We start from the raw sequence: 22,521 nt of genomic DNA on the forward strand, positions 1-22,521 counted from the left end.
AACAGCGACATATCGAACTCTTTCAAGAAGACAGACAGTAACAGTTAGGAAGAAAATTTTCAATATGTACCTATTTAGATGCCTAACATTAGGATGCCTGAAAATAAGTAGTAGCCTCATCATCTTTGAGGCAAAATGCCTAGATCTCACCAATGCCCCTATATGATGTCCCTGCAAATCTTTGATTCAACTATAGAACTAAAAGTTTCCTAGATGACAGCTGACTGGTATAATGTTCTTTTAAAAGCAACTCCCTATTTAACTTTGGCTGGTTAGTGAAGACGACATCAGGATGTTTAGCATAGCAGGTTTCCTCCTGAAGAGTACTACATGCAGGTCAGTGAAACTACCCATTAGGCTATTCTGTAGTTATTTACCTATAACATGTGCAGCAAAAAGAGTGCCTGATTACACTAGAGCACTCCCAGCACAATGTCATTAAATTGTTTACTTTTATGGAGTGGCTCCATACTTATACATAGCTTGACCTGCTTTTGCTTAAGTAATCATCCCAGGCCATTTGCAGTAAGCGTGGAAATTACAGTCACTCATGTCTTACTGCTTCATTAGGAGAAAAAAAATCACAGTAATTTCAGTCCTGAAAATAATTTGTTTATAGCAAAATCAGCAGTTTTAACCATCAGTTTTCAAATTCTACACTCAAGAATACCTCAAAGCCACAAAGGAATGTTATTTTCCCCCTGTATTCTGTCTCTATTGGGCAAAGGGCTCATATGAAGCACTGGACATTGACTTAAAAGGCTAAATACTGATCTAATTCTGATATGGAAGAAGAGTTTTTAAATGTCACATACCTGTCCTTCAGCAACAATACTGAAAAAGCATAAATAAATTCTGGAAGATATTCCTGATTTTTCCTCACTGAGTTACTTCAAGGAAGATTCCAACTGTGTTGTAAACGAAGAACGCTGAGGAGCTTCCTTAACAGGTGTAATTTTGTATCTTTTTTTCCTCTTTTAAGCTCATCTTAATTTAAAGGAAGAGAAGTCAGCATTTTAGTTTATCATGAATCAGCAGTGGAGAACACAAGTGAGCTCAGTCCTTATACTGTGTACAACTTGACACACAATACAGCATTTAGTATTAATATATGTGGCCACATTTCTAATGAATTTGGTTTAATCCACACAGCTTGTAAAATGAAGTGCAGGAATCTTAACCTTTGGTTCCTTTCTACATCAAAGAATTTCTTCAAAACAATTTTTGCACAAAGTTTTACATTGCAAGCATTAATTCCATGGTGAAGCAGACATTAGAATTGGCCACTAATGTTTCCTCCCTCCCCTTCTTAACCAAATTACCAAGTGTATATGCTGCCATTACTCTCTTCACAAATGAAAAAGCTCGAGCCTTGTTTGTTTTTGTACACTTGATGACAGAAAAGCAAAGGGGACCAGCAAGAGGGAGTGAGACCTAACAGTGAAGGCAACACATAGTTCTCTAAACAAGTAATATCCTGGTAAAATTTGATAAAATGACACACAGACCATAAAATAGCAAAGTAACATTCAGTATGCCTTGGCTTCTTTGGCTTCTCTTCTCAAAAGGATGGGAATTATAGAACTGTTGTATGTTAACAGAATATGGCTGAAGATAGGCATAGCCTCTACAAACAGTAAGAATTTAGCATCTCTCCAACATTTTGCTCTGAAACATTGCTATACTTACTTTAGAGCGATTCTACCTCCCTCTGCAGTATTACACTCAAATGAGCCTTTTGAATGGTCAGTTGTTTAGCTGCTGCTCTCACTTGCAACTTGGTATCTGGATTTGGTTAGAGAGTGATGTTACACTGACTAAAATAAACTTTTTGTTTAGAAAAAAAAATTACATTTGTGACTGATGTGCTAATGCTTTCTTGGTTAAGCTTCCTTTTTACAGTGAAAGGGGGATAAGTAAGCAGCCCTTGAGTTTTTCTGGTAAGGAAGAGATAGATACAAAACTCTTCAAGGAATTGTAGATGAGTAACATCATCCTTGTAGAGATAAAAGATTGCCAACGACAGATTATTTCAGCATCTCCAGAGCTTTTACATACTGAAGTTTCTACTGCAGCATGAAGCACAGTCAAATTGTGAACACATATGCCTTAACATAAGCAGCAAACAACCCAAAAATCAATTGCTTCTGCGGCATAACCATTCAGCGATTTAGCTTGGTTTGTACCCGTTGTAGCATTTATATAACAACACAACATCGGTAGAGCTGGTGCAGTCAGAGCTTTCCTAGCACAATTCCATTGTTGCAGAGAGCTTTTGATAGAACTGCTAACAGATATCCCACTTTACCACCCCTTACACCAGCAAGGCTCTGCCAGCCGTGGATTAGACTGTAGACCTAGATACAATTATAAGGAAAATAGAAGACTATCTCAGCTACTTCCTCTGAAGGTCTCAGTAGACAACTGGTCATGAGATTTAAAAGCCACCCAAAGGCAATGAAAAGCATGAAGTCAGCTTTCTTTCCCTTTGTCCCCTTTCTTGTGCAGTATGGCTCAAGGGTGAAATTATGCATACCCACTAAAAAGACTCCTTGTGCATGGTCATTAATTTGAAATTGGATAAATAAAAATCAAGGTTTTCCTGTCTAAAATTAATTCTATTTAAAGGAACTCAGCCCACACAGTGGCATTTTGCGTCATCTAAGTCAAGACTTAAGGTTAACAACTAACACAAAATGCTTTCAAATTAAGGCATTTTTTATAACGATCTTCAGAATATTACTAGGGCTACAGTGTAATGCTGCAACATACTAGAGGAACTCTAGTCTGCAATCAGTTCAGCTAATAAAAAATTACGTGGTCCTTGTGTCCAAATTGCTACTGATGTTTAGGCTTGTTCAGGTACATGTAACATCAGCTGCAACAGTGACTGCAGTGTAAACTCACCCTAAGTGTATCAGGGGGGTGGGGGTGGGTGGGGGGGGGTGGGGGGGGGTTGGGGAACCAAAAACAAAGGAAGGCTTTTACTCCAGCAATGCCAAATTCTCATCCCATATCCATAGTAGTGCTGAGGACACCTAACTGTCAGAATTAATTTAGAGTTTGGGCCACTCTGGAATGATCAGAATATTGGTTAATTCTATTTGAGACAAAGTAGAGGTTACAGAAAAATAGAAATCAGTAAAACTGCATGCAAAAGCTAATAAAGGAAGAAAAAAAATGCTGGCATTCAACAGCAGACACTTTGTATATGTGCTTTACAAAGATTAAGTTGTTATGTGAAAGGAAAGATGGAAAAAGCAAGCGAAGTTATACTTGTGGAATAGTCAATCTCATATATAAATATAACATTCAAAATTACTTCAAGTATTCTATATAACAGCCAGGAAAAGGTACAATAAGAGACTGGGAAGTAGATAAAAACTTATCAGATTCACCTACTTTATATGAAATCAGTGTTAGTAGAGACAGAATGAAGAAACAGATTGCACCGATGACTGAAATCACAATACCAAGTAAATAATAGTAGTCTTCAATCTTTGAGAGCCAGAAAGCACTCAATGTTATGAGCAGACCAGTAACGACAATCTGCCCATTTTACTATTAACACATGTGGAAACTGATAAAAAAATCTTAAGTTCAATTCATGTTAAATTATGTATTAAATCAGCAAAGAACATTCCAAACTTTAATCAACACTCCTCCACTACTTTCTGTCAACTTGGTATCAAGATGTAGGAAGCAAAGGCAAGCAAACTCAGAACCACTTTTATGTAGCAGTGTTGTTCAACTGTGATACTATCCCAGATAGGAAAAAACCCACACAATACCTTTCCTTTTGACTTTCAGACTTGCAAAGGAATTAACAGTTAGATATGGTGACCTTCCTCCTACATGAAGATGAAAAACTTAGAAAACCTCTTTAGAGCAAAACTGCTTCCATCTGTTTCTAGCAGCTGTCATTCAGTAGAAAGGGCATCATCACTCTTCAGAGGTGTAGCAATTTGACTGTCAGAAGCAAACAAACAAGCTATAGCAAGGTCTTAAAATATTTTAAATTCCTCTGTAGCTAGTTAAAGCAAAGACTAAAACAGTCTCAAAAATCCCTTAGGTTAATTTGAATAAGCATTTGTCATTAAATTTCAGGCTCTTATAATTTAAAAAATTGTCTGATATATATTTTGCTTTGAATCAAACCTTGAAATAAATATTACACATGGAAAAAGCATTGTTGAAGTATGGTATCCTAAGACAACAACACTCAAAGCAGCCAAGCCTGCTGGTATCATGCAGGGCTCCAAAACATGAATGAGATGAGGATTTTACAAAAATCCAAGCCAAAACACCCCCCCTACCCCAACAAACACACAAACAAAAAAACCCCAACAATCAAAATTAAAAACACACCATGTCTCAAATGGAAATGTTATCTCTGTACTACAATATATAACTTTTTCTGATCAATAGTATTTCTCCAGTTTCAGAGAAGTAATGATACAATATCCCGGTATTATGATACAATGGCCAGGTATTCCAAAATGTCTTCAGTCTGCTGTAATACCGTAGACCTTTTACAATTAACTTAGCTCCTGCAGCTGGAACTCCACAGTAGAAAGAAGGTAAGTGCTCTGAAATACTTTCATGTTCTTGCATAACAGAAATCGGTAGGAAACAGCCAGTCCAGATTCAAAAGTTGGGTGTTTTTTTTTATTTTTTTTCCTTTTCATGCTGAGCATCTGATGTTTGCTCTAAAAGCTGCCCTCATTCTTTCATCAATGGGCCTTCTCTTGTGGACCAGACGGCCCCTCAGGCTTCAAAGGGTATCTGCACTCCCAAAGAAAAAAAACAACGAAGAATTTGGTTGCATTTGCTTCACCATTTATCACAGTATGCAGGTTGGCTTTAGTCAGAACATTCTTCCTCTACCTCTTTTACCTTGCAAACTTCAACTTCAGATTGCAAAGATGACTGAGGAATGCAGCTGAATGTTCGAATGCTGTGTGGATCAACTGGCGGCACCAGTGTAAGTGACTCTACGCTCAGTGCATCCGTATTGTCATCTGTTATTAATGATATTGTGGGCTGCTGTGCAGGAATCAGGCTTGGAGACAGGTTTGCTATTTCTATGTCACTGTTTTTTACAGCATTCTTGCTAGACTTTGAGACAGCTGAAAGGGTTTCGTCAGTCAACATCGTCTGACCAGATATGGTCATCTGAGACTGCTCTGGAGCTGAAGCATCATCTAATAAAAGAAAACACCAATAAACAATCAATATTCAACTCAGCATGTACATTAGGCCTAACAGTATACTATTATTTATGGATATTTAAGAATAACTGGGTAGAAAATGCAGTTCTGTGAAGCACTATGCTTACACATTCACTTTTTAGTGGTTAGAAATAAAACAAAATACTATGAAGGCGTAACACGCCAGCAGGCAATGTTCAAATAAGGAAATTTTACACATTTAGTATTAGAATATGCAGCAGTATCAGAAATATTCCTAGAGAGAGGAAGAATAAGAAAGCCTCTCCAGTATTTAGTATAGACTGAAATGGTTAGCCATCCCATACCAGGAAGCTCTTTAGTAATAAAAAAAAAAGAAAAGAACCCCTGTATAACTAGTTTTCCCAAGAGGTGGCTTGTTTTCTTACAATAATTTGGAAGTTGTTCTCTCATTTCGTTCTCCAGATTCACATTTAAGTGACACCTCAACCACAGAAAGCAGAACTATGGAAGAACAGGAATGAAAATAATGCGCTTATTGTAACTGAGAAGTGCTGTGAAACAGGCCTGCTTTTATACAAGCTTGCGTGATTATTTTTTTGTGCTCCTAGGTATGGTGCATGTAACAAACTTGGGAATAAGCACTATTACCACAGAAAACTGATATGCTACTACACCTTCCCAGACAATGGAAAAAAAACCCAAACCAAAAGCCATTAACAGCTATTTGTACTGTCATTAAAACCTTAGCTAACTATCAAGTAAACTGCTCATTTGGCTCAGATGGATAGTGAATGGAGGAGATGAGGCAATACAGCCTTACACATGAGCAAGTATGCCCAGAAAAGTGTTGGTTTTTTTTCTTTTCAGACTAGAGTAATAGATCCCATTAAAGTAACCAGGTATCCAGCTTCAAAACAGACCATTTTTAGAGCTCTTGAAAGAAACAGCATGTGTTCAAGTGTACAGACATCTGCAGAAAAGTCTACAAGGCAATGTAGTGAATACAGAAGCTAAGATTTAGGTTCTGGTTTTAATACAGTGACCTTAAAAATATTTCAGTTGCAATATGATTCCAATTAACCTCATGAAAGAACAGACAGTATGAACATAAGGCAAAAAAACCAACCAAACAACCAACAGAAAAACCAAAAAGAAAAACAAAGCTGAGAATGGAATGGATATCAGTACGGTATCAGTGGGATAACAGTAAGATTACTGGGGTTTTAACCTTTCTGGTAAGATAACCCCACTTCCTCACTTCAGAAAACCGCTCAATTTTACTTTTTGCTGAATCTGTGGCTAAAGCTTCTTGCTTTAATAAAAACACCATTTATAGACTGTAGAAAAGTCTCTTTTTAATTAAAAAGGACATCACTGGTTATTTTTGAAAAATAATGACAGATTCAAAGTAACTCTTCAGATTGTTTTTAGCTGTCAAGAAGCTTTAGTGAGAATGTAGCAATTGATAACAGAGGAAGTGATGCAAGATCTGCATGGAAAATGAACTTCTAAAACCATTGAAATAAAGCCTCATTTCTCTGAATTTCAAGATAAATGCTAACCTTTAAGTATCCACAAAACAGTGACTCTCTTTGCAGTGATTTTACTTTCTGAGTTTATAAAATCTTAAAAGAATATCAAATGTTCTTTGCCAAGATTATTTTTTACCTTAATTACAGTATGAGTATTCACCAACATTCAGGATTCAGAAACCTGAGATATTCTGGTAAATAAAGTATTATCAACCAATGGCATACTACTCCGGAATGTTATATATAGCACATTTCTATTGCAGTGCTACTATTTCACTTCTGATTCTGTAGTTCATTTCTTAAATTATTCCTTCCCCTTCCCCAACAAAATATTTTCTCAATAGTTTCATTTACTGAAATAATTACAGACATACATATTCTTTTGTTATGCTGTATTGTCCCCAAATCCTTCCATGTAGGATCTAAATTAATGCTGAAGTGATTCTCTGCTTAATGCCACAAAGAAAAAAGTATTTGAAAAAAGTCTCCATTAAAAAAGAAAAAAAGTATCTGGAGTCAATGAGTCCAACTTTCCTATCCAAAAGTCTGAAAAAACATTCAGAAAAAAGATAAAAATACCAAAAAATGTAAGCAGCACATTATCCCAGTATTTTAGCTGCAGTACTTGTAGGGAATACAAAATTAGAGCTCTGGTATACTTCCCTTCAGCTTTTATTTACTATTGATAGAAGTCTCTCTCCTTTACTTCCAACATTTCATTAGCTGCTGTCAGAGCTCCACTTCTGTTACTGTATTTAAGGGTAGCAATGACAGATTTCTGTATCCCAGCACGGCTTTACTGCCAAAATGATGAAGTATTCACAAACTGCCACTAGTTTCTGCAGGGGCAGAAAGCTAATACCAGTACACAAAGCGGCAAGGGAGGGAGAATTTTTAACATTGTCTAGAAAAGGTCAACAGCTCTCACTATTATTTTGCAATATGTTATCCTTTCTGGACTAATAATTAACTAGAAATCTTACTCCCCAGTCACAGCTATAAACTACAGCTCTGAGAGTGGTACTTAGATCTTTGTGACAACACTCTCAAATCCATAAGCTACTTGAGGCGTATACTTAGCTTCAAACTGCAACTATAAATTTGTCCTAGGTAATGATCGTCTCCTTTATCTTTTAGATACAAGGATAGAGGAAAACAATCCCAGACTACAGATGAAAAAACCTAATCAGAAAACATAATACAGAGATCCAGCATCTTGGAATCAAAATTTAGTATATTAGAGACATTACAATTAAAAAAAAAAATCAAACCACTCCCTTGATGTAAGAAGTTTTCACATATAACACCTCCTAGTTAAATGAATACATGGCTTCAGGACAATAATTACTAATCAGAAAATCTGTGAGGCTCAAAATTTCAAAGCCTTTTGAAGTCATACTCAGTTCAGAGAAGGATCCAAGTAGATAAATACAAATTTATGTATGATCTGAATTCTTAGTCTTTCAAACTGGAATAAACAATTGGCAAAAAGATGGACCCAAACTGGGAAAAAAAAAAAAGCTCAAGAAGGGATTACTACAGGAATGTCTGTCTCTAAAATTCAGATAGGTACCAAGCTCTTGATTCAAGAGTTTCAAGGCACCCAGTATGTTTAGAGATTAAGGTCTCTATCCATTATTGGAACTTCCGCCTATAACACACATAAAAATCGTAACTGGCTTTCAAAAAATCCAAACTCCTAACATTTGGTTCCAGTTTGACTTTTGGATAGAAAGAGAAAAAAAAAGGTCATTTTTACATGAATAAAATCACAAGTCACTAAGATCTACTCTTAAACACCAAAAAGTTACGCTTCTACTGTGGGAAATCAGCACTTCAACTTTACCCCTCTTTACCCCTCCCCAACCCCCATGCATTTAAGCAAAAGTGATCTGGCAAAAAATACAAGCAAGATCTGCAACAAAACCAGGGAGAATGAAGTCACTTCTTAAAACAGTTGTGATGTTACCATTTCATTCTAATAAACACCCCCACACCACCCCAAATTTAAGTACCAAATAAGGTTTGAAAAGAGTAATTTTGCCAGGTTTTGGGTATTATTAGTTCTCTCTGGTTGCAGTGGTTACAGCAACCTTATATGTTTTTCAGCACCTCTATAATGCTACCCGGATTATCATTACTGCAAAAGAATCCAAATCAAATCACTCAGCTTCTGTTATATTAACTTATATTACAGATGATTATTAGTGTAAGATAGAAAACAACAAGAAAAGGAAAACATGAATATAATCTACAGAGAAGTGTCCTAAGTTGTACACCAACATACTATGAAAGGATAACAAAAACCTAAGTAACAGGACATTAAGTGAAAAGATGAAAAGTAAACCTATAAAGATGAAAATGGGTGTTTTTATGGTATTAACAGAATAAAATATCTTCATACAATGACAGTAAAAAAAAAGTAATTAGATACAAGTTAAAACAGGTTATATAAATAAGAAGGTACTCTGAAACATATTTACATCTTTTTTGCATGATTACCCTCCTGACCTCCTCAGGCAATTAAACAGTCCACAAAGCCATCTGCCTGAATTTGATGATTATAGAAATATTAAGCTCTAACCATCACAGTCCAAGGACAGTCTTATGCTGAATGCTTGTCCATTTCACCTGAGTTACAGATTTCTTGCTGCTAGCCAAGTACCTGCATTACTGTCCATACAGGAGCCTGTGCTCCCTAAATTCCACTACAGCCATGGCTGCCTCTGTGCAAATGAAGACATAGCTGCTTTGAAGCTGGAGGCTTGATAGCAGTATTTCCATCTTTGGCAAGAGAGCCAAGAAACATGGTAGAAACTGCAGATAAGGCTTTCAGAAACAGCCAATTCTTGCTTTACAACCCAGCCCCCCGCCCACAAAAAAAAAAAAAAAAAATTACGATGCTTTCTTCATTTTCCTACCTCACTGTCATTGCTGTCAGCATGGAAACCAAATACATTCTATTAACTGTTGTGGGCTTTTGAAATCTTATGGAGGAACCTGCCTGAATTGATATTGCGCGAGTTTCTGTTGCAGCTGCTGCTTGAAGACCTAAACCCAGTGTCCACCGTGACTGTCAGCCTCCGACAGACTAAACACCCGCCGACGTCCTTTCCTGCCAGACCTTACTAGAGGAAAACACAGCGATATATCATACGAAGGCTTTAACAATGAAACAAGGAAAGGAAACTGGAATGAAGACAAAGGATAAATGTTAGAGCAGCAACAAGAATAAGTGACAAGGACACATCCGTAACTGCTGGTATCTTGAATACAAACTGACACCACACCAAGAGTCTTATAAGTCTGGGAAATACTTCTGAAGCTGGAAGTATTCATCCTTTAGAGACAGCAAGTTGAATCTGATTTTTTGCTTACCTACCTGGAAATGTTCAAAATACAGTTTGGGTCATGTCTGGCAATACCAACAGCACTTACACTGACAAGGGACTGGCAGGCTCTAATTTGAATTACAATCTACTCACATGCTTTAGAAATCTTGAGAGAAGCTGTTTATCACAAATTCTGGTGAGACAGAATTATTCTGATTTCCACTGGCCAAAATTATAAGAGGTGCACTACAGTGCAGGTGATAATTCAGCCCTACTAGTCTGTAACATGAAACTGAAGTATTAAATTTGGTTTATAATAAAGCCAAACAGTGTTTTAAAAGATAGCAGCAGTTCAGACAATGATGCTTGGTGCATAGAAAGTTTCTAGAAAAGAAACTTTCTAGAAACAAAAGTACTTCCTCACCTAGTTAAAAAATTACTGGCATCATAGAACAGAGGAGATCAAACCACATTTACATTACTAATTATAGAGGGAAGAGATAGGGACGGTCTCAACAAGGTAGGCACTGCTCTTACAAGCTCTCCATGCTTGATTAATCATAGCCTCCTTGGAATATATAAATGTTATTTTACAGACTGGAATCCAATATATTCTCTGCAAAAAAAGATAGCTCTTATTTTAGACCTTTTACCAGCAATATCTGACAGAAGCGTGAAATACGGCGTTGAGTGGCATAGAAGATCAATGCCTCCTGAAGTCCTCAGTATCCATTGCTCCAATGTAAACATTTTCTTAAGTACTGAAGCCAATTGCATGTTAAAGCTCAAGATAACTTAAAAAGTGATAAAATACAATGTAGATGACATTACACATACATAATTCTGGAACACTGCTAACTTACAGTAAGAGAGCTTCTTTATCTTAATCCTTAGCATATATAAAAATAAGCACTTTAAAGTGCATAGTTCCAACAAATGTAGCCAAGAAGAGACTGTATTTTAAGCTCAAAAGCTTGTTAATTAAAATCTGCCTAGCAAGAGAACATTTTATTTTATGTACAGCAACACTTCAAACAGACACGTTAATTTAAAAAAATATCATGTAAATACAAAGGAACAAACCAACCTGACAGCAGCATTTGCGGAACCTGACACTGCTTTTTCTGTCTTGCTAGGGATTCTGATTTCTTTAAGGGATTACTTCTGCTTTTTCAATTTTAAGGAATGGAGATCTTGCAAAGGCCTAAGCTTAATTCCCAAGTACTGCAAACAGGGCAGCTGCTAGGGTTTAAAATATCCGTGCTGTGAAGTACTGTTACAATTATTAGGTAGCATAGCTGATTACATCAGGAATCATAAGACTTTATTTTACTCATGACAAAGCCGTTAATGCAACTATTGTTCTCTTACAATGACTAAAACACGCACAGTAGTCATACGATTTTATGTAGGTTCAGTTAACCTCCTTCCTCACGTTAAGATAGCTGTGATTGTTTGATGCAGGTAGGAGTGACAGCAAGTAAGTTATTTTTACAAAACATAAAATTAAAATTGATTTTTAGGACACTATAATCACAAGTTTACAGCATAAACAGCTGTCATAGTTTAAGATGTTGCTCTTAAGGAAGGTAGTTGAGGTACTTTCCATCCAAATCCCCCCTTTATCTAATCTGGCCTTCTTGACTGAAGCTCCTGAGCAACCTACCATGTTCTTCATGATCAAAAACCTGGGCAGTTGCCAGAACAAACAGAGGAGCAGGGAAGAAGGGACGGACGGAGAGCACATACATGTGCTCACATGAGTGCCTTTAAAATGGAATGGGAGGTAAGAAGATTCAAATGTGACAGACGGTGGCAGCATTCAAGTGCTGCCTTGGGGCATAAACCAGATCTTGGTACCCGCTTAATGTTCATCAGCAGTAACTTGCTGTTACTTCCCCCTTGAAAGGGTTGCTTCACATTCACAGCAGAGTAAGATAGTTTAGTTTCAATTGTCCTCAACAGGAAAAATCACAGTGTTTTACACTGAAGTGGGTGAATACCAACAATTGTTTCTGTACCTCAGCTGAGTGATCAGTAAGACCTGATGTAACACAGACAGTGGTCAAGACACTACTGCTTATTTCAGCTGCATACTTCTGTCCATGCAGAAGCCTACAGAACAGCTACCTGGACGTACCAAACAGATTATCTCTTTCATGGTCATAGTCCTGGCAACAGTTTCCAGTACTGATCACAATTATATACAAACAGTATAAAAGGGAGAACGTTCAGGAGAAGATTCATTACAAACTTGCAGTAAACTGGTCAAATCAGTTAATGCAGAAACACTGTTCCCAGGAATACAACAGTATTGATCTGACACTAAAGATTAGCAAGAAGTGTCAACACAGCTCCCTGGGTTGGAGAAAATCCTCCTCACACTCCCACATTCCAAAGACTCAGCTCCAGGTATTTCAGAATCCTCTCTAGTCTGTATTAAGGACCTTGAGACACCATCAGCCACTCAGCTGTAACTACTTAACAAGTTACTTTTTCATTATTGGCTGCAACTACATTACCAGTTTGGTTCAGACCAACAGAGAAGCTTTGAAGAATTACGCACACTTACTGCTTTAGCCTGATTTTAGGAACAGTTTCTGTGCATTAATGAGATTCTTTGACAAGGAAACTGAATTATAAGAACTGCAACTATGCACCAAATGCAGTTCAAATATTAATAGCAACATACATCTGAGCTAATAATTGGTCCTTCAGACAATCACATACATGGCAGGGATGCTTGGTCCTAAAGGTCAGGGTAAATATGATCCACAGCAAAATCCCTAAGCCACATGCACCTCAGTACTTAATGTTTATTGTCCTATTGCACCAAATTACCTGCTCATGCACATACAGTCACTGCCTTCCTCTTTGTAACTGCTGAGTTAGCAGAACAAGATCCAGGAGCTGAGCTCAAAAGCCCTGCAGCAAATTAATGCAAGCTGCTAACCCGGGACTGAAGTAGCTAACACATTCTCATGCTCCTTTCCCTGACTTTGCTTATGGTTACTATGCCCATAGTGGTAGGACATGGAATTGTATCCTCACAACTTGATTTGCTAAAGCATTTATACCAATGCACCTAGATCCTGTGCAAAAGACCATTTTACTGCGTGACACAGGCATTTTGAACATACTTTATGATTAAGCCACAATGAAGATCGTGCTAAGTATGGGCAGTTCATGCAACCTGACAGGTAAAGTGCAGACTGAAACCAGGCATTTAAAAAAACCCCTTTCCTCCGTTTTTTGATTTATTTTTGCATTTCATTGTTGGTTGGTTGTTTTTTTTTTTTTCCTTTTTCCATTTGTATTAGATGGTGGGTTTGGTGTTTTGTTTAGTGTTTTTTTTTTTTTTTTTGGGGGGGGTGGGGGGGAGTTTGGGGGCTTTTGTGGTTTTCTTTTTTTTTTTTAACCCAATAAGCAGCCTCCTGTTATCAGGCTTTTTATACTGTAGGAAGAATAAATAGAATTGTATATTATACAAATGACAACACACTGTGTAAATAGATTTTAATGTTACTTACAGTCTGTGATTATTCTTCAATAAGGCACTATCTTTTTATGCCAGATGAAGAATTATGTGCTCTGGATCTACTCAGTTTTTCATAAAGTCAGATCATATGCACTTGAAAGACTTCAGTTTGAAATCTATAGTATAGTTTTGCTTGACATTTCTGTGAACTAGCATGTTGCTTACAGCAACAATATAGATTTCTTTTTATTTCCTTTACCTTGGTTTTCTCTTAGCCACTATTGCCAAGAACTTGTAGTTGCATTTCACTTCCTGATCACAGAGGATTCAAATACAGCAAAGGACATCGTAGATGAGTCTTTCTACACTGGTAAGGAGAAATGTAGTCAAACAAATGTTTTCTCCTAGTGCCAAACCATACTGAGACTTTTGACAAGTGATACCACTTCTCTGTGTAATCATCACATAAAGGCCATAAAGAGACTAGATAACAGCACTCACCAACAGAGAAAATGAAATGAGGTCCTTCCAAAGTTTTGAAGAGAGCGCATATAGAAAATATTCCACATTTTATTCTGGAATTACACGTATTGCAGGAATATTTTGACTATATGTTAGTCTCACAGCAACAGATGCCTTTTATCTAGAGTCTGGGTGCTAGAATGCTTTACATACCATTCATAAACTTCATAAGCAGCCTTTGCTTACCCTTTCCAGCAATACTACTTGCAGATCAATGTACACTATCTCCTGACACTGTCTCCTGACACTGTGAAATCTACAAAATGCTAAATGCCTAACAAGATTGTACCATTTCCTGTAGGACTGCAAAAAAGTTTAGATCTACATGAGGCTTCCAAATAAAGACAAAATGGTATGTCTTAGGGGGAACCAGAACAACCATTTCCCAGAGTGATCAACATTGGAAGTGGCTGTTAAAGTGAGGGAGCTGTTTGAAAAAGTCTTGAGAATCAAGCTACCTCTATTGGTTTATAACCAAAATGAAGTAGAGTAGGGTCAGTTCTAGCATGAAAGCATTTCAGTATGTATTCTTTGGGATTTACTTCTTTCTTAGTCTCCAGCTTGAGGCTTTATCTCACACATAACTGAACAAACACCATTCACAAGATTCTCTACAAATATTACACAAAAAGAGAAGGAATGAAGGCATTTTAATGCAACAAGAAGTCCCAGTATAAATATACCCACTAAAAATACTGACCAACACAAACATATTTGTACCTACATTTGTGAAAGTTATACCGTCAGTCTATTTATATGGCAGCTTCTTCTGCACCAATGAAAGCCTCCTCAAAGATGGTGGTGTTCAGCCAGAGCAGTGTTATTGCAAAAGCTTTACAATATCAACATCCTAAATAACTATTTTCAAATTATTTCATATTTGGCCTATTGTTATCAACTAAAATGGGTATCAGGTAAACATACAAAAGCAAATGTCACCCAGTTAAAAAAGATACTTTGTCTGGAGATCAACTTATCCATTATGGCGAAAGGCTAACATTTTATTTTACTAATTTATGTAGAGCAGTACTTCAGTTTGAAAAAAAAAAAACGACCACCAAACCCCAAAAAACAACAACATTTTAAACTGTATGTGCTAAAACCCAAGTCAGACAAGCAGGACATTATTTCACCAATACTTCAAATTACTGCTGAAAGATGCCAAGTATTCATTAGATTTCCAGAAAGCTAAAACGATCATTAAAATTTGTACCACAATTTACTTTGTTTTAGCTGAATGGCCAAGTGATCTAAAAACATAAAGCCCTACTGTTTTTAAACCACAACACAGTAACTTAATTTTACACTCAAGTACTCTACATCCCTTAGTGCTTAGACTGAAAATCATGATTTAATACCTGATGGGCTTTGTGCAGCAGAAGGAGTGGATGTTGAGCTTGCAGTTACTGAATCACAGCGCCCTGTGCTCCCACTGCCACTGGAAGGTGATGGTGATGACAGTGGTGATGGATTGTGCTGATTTATACACTGGGCTACAGCAAAGCCTGCAAAACAGGATGATGCAGTTTACAAGTTAAATATGAGCTTGAAAGAGTTAACCTATATGAACAAATTGAGAAAGGGTAAGAGCAAATGCTGCAAAGTGGTGCTGTTTTTTGTGTAGTGACCCAGAGGATGCACCCTCTCCCACCTTCATCTCAGAAACCAGATAATCTGAATGCATCTTACTGAAAACAAGCTTACTGATAAGCAAACAAGAAAGTAGAGATTAAGGGATTCAAAACATTTTAAAACTTAGAGCTTGCACAAACAGTCAAAACTCTTCATTTTTTTATATAGCCAACAAATTCATGTGTCACAGACCTTAACATGATAAGGAAAATGGTTAAATCAAACATGAACAAAAAAACTCTTCGATAGAAGGCCTTCACTACATTTTTTATTGCAGGGATAACTTCAGAAAATTTAAATCAATAAATCTAATGCTGGCACTGGATTTCATCTACCTTCTCACAACTCAAACTTCTTCCACTCTGAAGACTGGGAAGTTCTATACAGTGCCTGACAGCACTTAAAATAAGTCTTCTTCTGGCTTTCAGTCTAGTATTTCCTCAAATTCTGTTTTGTAGCATCCTCCTCTTTCCTAACACAATCTTGCATTCATTCCTTTGTCCTTCCTCTGCAACACCCTGTTTCTTTGACATGCCTTAAAGTAACCCCCACAAACTACAAAATCTTCATTTTAGTTCCTTCCCTCCCCACATACAATGACTCAAAAACTTTCTCTTTCAAGATGCAATTTCAGAAAGTATTGAGGACCTGCAACAGAGGGAAATTCACTGGAAGTATGTAACTTGGGAAAGAAGCACAAAGAAGAAATTCAAATCCCTAGTTTCTCAAACCAAACATGTCAGAACCGAGTAACCTGAGAATAAGGTACTTTGCAATATTTAAGTTCATTGATTTAGTAAAGATGAGAAGCCATGAGTATATGGAATGTATATCATGCATTCACTGCAAAGGACTACACTGAATCAGAAAGTAAACAATAGTTATTCCATGTATGTTGTGCAAGATCTTTTGTGCAGAAGCATGTTACGAGCCAAAAGACAACTGAAATTTATTCTTCAGGTTACTGGTGAATGTATTGTGTTGCCATTCAGCCATATTCTACTAAAACAAGTCCCCACAAAGGTGTCCCCAGTAAATCAGCATCACTGCAAACACATGCTGAACATTTAGTAGAAGTAAACAAGCAGTAAATTTTTCCTTTACAGGTGAGAATGATTATAGAGTAACTTTGTACCAAATGGATACTACATTAAAAACTTACTTGACACAACTAGCTTGTATTTATAAACACCCTTATCTTTTATATTGCCTTATGGCAATGTGCCTGATTCACATGATTCACTTGTGACAATTTGGAATTAAATTTAACACTAAATTTCAGACATTCACAGATTATAAATGTCAAAGGCATACACTTGATCATTATTTCACCTCAACATAAACAGAAACACATGAGTATCTTTGTAAGAGTTAGAACACTTCACAACATCAGTCTTGTAAGAATGTAGTTTGTATTTGAAAAGAGAAGCTGGAATATGGAAGAAACAGAAGCAGAAAAAAAACACTTGGTGCTTGAGAAGCATGTTACTTTAATATTTTTTTCTTTTTCTTAAGTAGTCATGTTCTATTGTATCTGATAGCTGCATTTTTGTTTGTTGTTTTAAACATATTGTGTTTTCCAGCGATTGTTAAGACTTTCTTAAAGCTTATGCTTTCACTTAACAATGAAATGTGTTTATCATTGCTGGGACAAAAGCAAGTAAGCATGCTCTGGCTTTTCAGCAGACTTCAGATCAAGAAAGTCAAAGCACTTAACTCTTGCATCAACCCCCTGCTAGATTATCAGAAAAAAGTTGTTCAGTGACACTATAAAAGGTCCAGGCTTGACAATGGGTTTTCTTTTGCACAAACCCCATACTGTGTAATACCAAGACTTACACTGAAATTACTCCCATTCTGAAAAAATTCAGTATTTTTTTTCCCACATACTCTGTTGATCCCCGTATGGTGAAGAACCCTGCTTTGGGATCATCTGCTAACTTAGACTGTTTGAACAAGTCAGGATATCCCCCATGAGATTAAAACCAGTAAGCTGTCCTTTACTGTATCTTTCAATTAGCTGTTGTTTTCCCCCTTTGCTCTGATTTTTCAACTGATTTTTTAACTTATAGGTTGGGTTTTTTAATAGAAGTCAATAATCTGGTCTTGAACTGCATCGGTATTATAAAAAGGCAGAAGGATCAAAACCTTAAAAGTCTATAGCATTCAACAGGGTAGTATAGTAGCATAATAGCATTCTATGGAATTACATGCTAGAATTTACAGCGTGCTCTGACAGAGAAGTTCACGAACTGCCTTTCCCACACAAGTCCCGTGAAGACAACTACCACTGCATTGTTCATACTTCCTTGATCCCTTATTTTAGAAGATTACACCCCTTCCACGGTTCTCAGCAGCTTTCCTCACAATGGCATGCCTATAGAAATTCCTCAATTTTATTAGCAAGGCTTTCCTTTGGTGGACATTCCTCCTAGTACTTGGAAGCTTAATAGTCATCTCTTCTAGCTTTGATTAAAAGCAGCTTTTCAGAAGCTGAAGCACTTCTTACAGCAAAAAAAGTATCTTCAACATGGGTTGCATGTCAGGTGATGTACACAACTCAGCTGCTTCTGCAGCACTCCTCGCTCTCACATGGGAAAGTATGAATGCAAAATTTTACTTTTTTCTGGCAGTCCCCGGAATTATTGAAAGTAGCCATAAGCCACACTATAAAATACTTAACAATACGCTACTTGTTGCCTTCACTGAATAATGAACACTGAAAAGGAAAATATCTAATAATCAGGTATGGAAGAAAGCAAATGCACCACACAAATCTTTATTCTTTTATATGGGGACCCTCCCATGGCATTGGATGGATGATTCACTCACGTAAGAGAATCTTCCACATGGGCCATTTGCTGGTGCCACGCAGTAGGCAGCCAGTCAAAACTTGCTCCAAGAAGCATATGAAAGCTTCAAAACACAGACAAGTCAGGAAAATGCTATTAGCGGCAACACACACTGATGGGTGGTGTCACAAGGCAAAACCCTGGAGTGGATGAAGAAAGGAAGATACAGAAAAAAAACTATCAAGCATCAGTCCTGTTAATAATCTGACTTAATCTGCAATCCCACCTCTTACCCTCTACCTCTCGTGCTTATACTCAAGAACTAGGCTCAAAACCACTTGCAGAAACACAGTGCTATCTGAATTGCTGTAGTACTTGCACCATAGTTTTAGATGGGCAAGTGCCACTTCTACCAAGCTTTTCCCTTAAGGTACAATTCATTATGTCCAACACAAACACCACTTAAAAGAATTAAATAACCACCATGGCAAGAGACATTATTTCAGTTAAACCCAAAACAGTTTAGTAAGCAACTAATTATTCCATAAATGCAAATAAATTCATATATTTTATTTCAGAAACCAAACTGATTGATCTTCTACAATCATTTAGGTTAAGTTAAACTGAGGTTACACACAGTGACGCCTGATAGTCTGCAAAAAGTTAAACACAAACTAAACTACTTCAAATGTGAAAGACTTCTATAGCACTCAGGGCCACTGATACATACAGTTTTTAATATAGCAAATGTGCATTAGGTCTCTTATGCATAGTTCATACTCTGAAATACCAGTTAGGATAGGAAACAATAATCAATGGACTTGTGACCACAAGAGTGAGGCAAAGCCACCTGTTAAAGTGATTGGAACTTGGTTTTGGAACAGTTACTGAAGTCACTGGTATAAAAGTGCTTACACCAATACACTGTTTCCCTTATGGCACTGGAAAAATCTGTACCCACCCAAGACATTCTATACCCACAAAAGATTTGCACTTCAAGGGAGTAGAAATCTTCCATCCCCACCAAAATAGCTGACAAAGCCAACAAGGTCTACTGTGGCTATCATAGGAAAAGCTGGCCTGATTCAGCAAGATTGCCTGCCTAAAGGTTCTGCAGAACAGCACTCATGGATTCATGTCCTTACACTGAAGTGTTTGTTTGCAAATGATTTTAATGTATTTTCTCTCCCAATACAGCTGCAGAGGAAGGATATTAAGTGTGCCACAGGAAGGTAGTTTAGACAGGAGGGAAAGGTGAGTCTAAATCATTCAAAATACTGTAAGTGGGAAACCACTGACCAAGAATAAGTATTCTAATTGGGAAACTCCTTCAGGAAATAGCTGCAAAGGTGAACAGAATTAATCATGGCAACAGGAAATAACACTCAAAAGTTTCTAGATGTGCCTTTGTTACTACTTTAGGACTCTCAACTTGTGATAGAGGTTCGTTACAAATATTTCCTTTCCAGTAGTCATGATTCTGCTTCAACATAACTTTCTACTTAAGACTCAGTAAGTTATTACTGTAAAGATGTACCTTCCTAGTTCCTTGGAGAAGATCTTGTTTCCATAATCACAATGTTTCATAATGCTGTGTTTCTTTCATAAAATATGTATCAACAGTTATACTTTTGCCATGTTTCACATAACAGCAGCAAAATTTCATGCCAAAACCTGAAACAGCTTCTCAGCTTTTATTTAAAGGAACTTTTTCTTCAGCAATTGATGTAAATAGTTCTCTTAAATTAGAGAAAACTTTCCTGCCCTCTTAGTTCCACGTAAACGACAGCCTGAACTCTAAGATCTCTTAAGAATAAATCCATTTGCATTGTATTACTGGCCATCATAAAATACATTTCAATAATGCAGCATTTGAAATACTTTGTGTTCTGTGCTTGGTTTCTTATACTTGGTATCAGATAAAAGCTTCAAAATACTTTTTCTCTGGATTTGCATGTGCATACTGCAGAATTCTCAATTTCCTGGAATACATAGTTAAGTATGTGGTTGTTTCAATAAACTACCATGTTGCACCAACCCCATTATCTCCCCTGTCATCTCATAAAAAAAATAATAATAATTAGGAGATGAAGTCACTTGTTATGAACACAAGCACACTCAAGAGAAGATTGATTCTGAAAGAGTAACACTATCACCTTTTCAACCAAACCTTCTCCATGCAAGTCAAGTCAAATAAGGAAATATATTCCCATCATACAACATACATTTGTCTTTTGAAAAGCTTGACCATTCAATAATGACAAATTCAATACAAATGCATTTATGATTTCTGTTCCCTAAACTCAGGACTTGGGAAGCTGAGCTCTGATTTAGTCCTGAGGCAGAACATCTGCTTTTTAAGCAGGGCATGTGAATCACTGAATCAGATTTGAAAAGAAATGCTGTGTTTTGTGAAATTACTGGCAGCCAGCAGTAATAAGATTGCACCTTTTTGTATAATACAGAAAAATTATGTACTTTCAAGCAGTACAAGATTCAACTTTAAAATGACTCAATCCAAAAGGAGAAAAGTTTACCATCTAGAAAGAAAACTCTGCAGAGAAGCCAATTTGTGAAACAGACAATAAGGAGACAACAAAGCAAAAAGCTCATTGATTTAGAATCGTTCCTTTAACCCCAGTTCCAAGCTAATGTTTTAGGAGTAGCTGTGGCCTTTTTGTGTCTTGCTAACTTTAAAGTAAACAAAGAAGTGCACAGTATTCCAGTTATTGTTACAAACTGGCAAAAAAATTATCACATCCAAATTAAAGGAGGAACTATGCACAACTGACAGGTGTGTTGCAGAAAAACTGAGTATGCGAAAAAGATTTAAATTAACTCAATTTGTAAAGGAAGGCAAAGTATCAATACACTTTCAGTGTATTTGGGGAAACAGTCACGGATGTATTGCTCACAATGTACCTGGAATACATACCCAGTATTACTTGTTTCTCTAGGGGGAAATTTTTCCCATAAGCTTCACCCTGGAGTTTGCATATTCAGAAACATATCACAGTTATCTTTCAACTGCTTATGCAAGTTACAGTTTGGCTTTTGCAGAAACAAATCACAAAGCAAAAACTGCTTCTTAACAAATGCTAATCTTACCTGGAACTTTGTCAACAGATGCAAAAACAGAGCGCTGCACTGTAGGATCACTACTACCACGTCGTGAATGATCATAAAATCTAAATGGAAGGTGCTGGGCTGTAGCTGTAGAGCTGTGTCCAAAACCCATAACAACTTCAGTTGAAGGCTGAACAGGAAGATCCAGGAGAGCTATGTTTAATCACAATTGATAACTTTTGTTACTCAAAAATACGTAAAAGAGCAAGCAGGTGAAAATAAAATTGATAGTTTGCTCAGGATCTTAAACTAAACCAGATTGATTTACATAACTGTCCTGCATTTACCTCTTAATTATGGTTACAATTGCATCAGAAAAGAAGATAGAGAACATTTCTGGCAACCTTTTCTACCACTGCTGTCCACCCCACATTCACACTAAGGAAGCCTCAGAATACAGTGGAAGAGAAAAAGAAAGGATTACAATAAGCTCAAAGTCATTCATTAGTTAACAACTGAACACTGCAGAAAGCCATTTAAAAAGATAATTTGCTTTAAACTGGCAAAAAACCCCCCCATCAATAAAAAGGCCTTTGCATTACCATTACCTAAAACTTTAATACTGAAAGGCCTGTATTAACCTCAAACTTGCTTTAACATGAAGCAAGCCATAAAAGAAGAAATACCTATTTTGTAAACTTAAAGCATAAAAGTTTTTACTTGGCTTCTTACAGAACCATAAGACACTAAAATAATCTTAACCCATCTATAATTTTCTGGCCAACTCAATTTTAATACCAGCTATGATACTTTTTCACAAGTCTGACTGGTTCATTATTGTTCTTGGACAATCCAAGTAACTGTGATAGCTGCTGTCCTTTTTCATTTGCCCACCTCTTTTCCTCTCTATATTTCAATTTTCTTCTCCATGCTCCCCAATTCACTCAGTTTACTAGTAAGCTTCAATCTATTCTT

At 36.8% G+C, this 22,521-nt stretch overlaps 1 protein-coding gene across 6 annotated transcripts in view; it reads right to left on the reverse strand.

Moving 5' to 3' along the window:
- Nucleotides 1-3,517: 3,517 nt before the first annotated feature.
- Nucleotides 3,518-22,521, reverse strand: part of CLEC16A (C-type lectin domain containing 16A) — a 76,334-nt gene continuing 57,330 nt past the window's right edge. For 2 of the 6 annotated variants that reach the window (XM_040590307.1, XM_040590306.1), the window contains 4 exons: nucleotides 21,589-21,759; nucleotides 15,415-15,561; nucleotides 9,729-9,848; nucleotides 3,518-5,204 (listed from right to left, as the gene is read on the reverse strand). In XM_040590307.1, the coding sequence (XP_040446241.1) occupies nucleotides 4,864-5,204; nucleotides 9,729-9,848; nucleotides 15,415-15,561; nucleotides 21,589-21,759 (779 nt within the window). In that variant the 3' untranslated portion in view covers nucleotides 3,518-4,863. Of the gene's footprint in view, nucleotides 5,205-9,645; nucleotides 9,853-15,414; nucleotides 15,562-21,588; nucleotides 21,760-22,521 lie in introns of all 6 variants that reach the window. The other 4 variants (XM_040590312.1, XM_040590308.1, XM_040590309.1 and 1 more) reach the window with 3 other exon arrangements.

Source organism: Falco naumanni, chromosome 4 (assembly GCF_017639655.2).
Source record: "Falco naumanni isolate bFalNau1 chromosome 4, bFalNau1.pat, whole genome shotgun sequence".
NCBI classification, from domain to species: Eukaryota; Metazoa; Chordata; class Aves; order Falconiformes; family Falconidae; genus Falco; species Falco naumanni.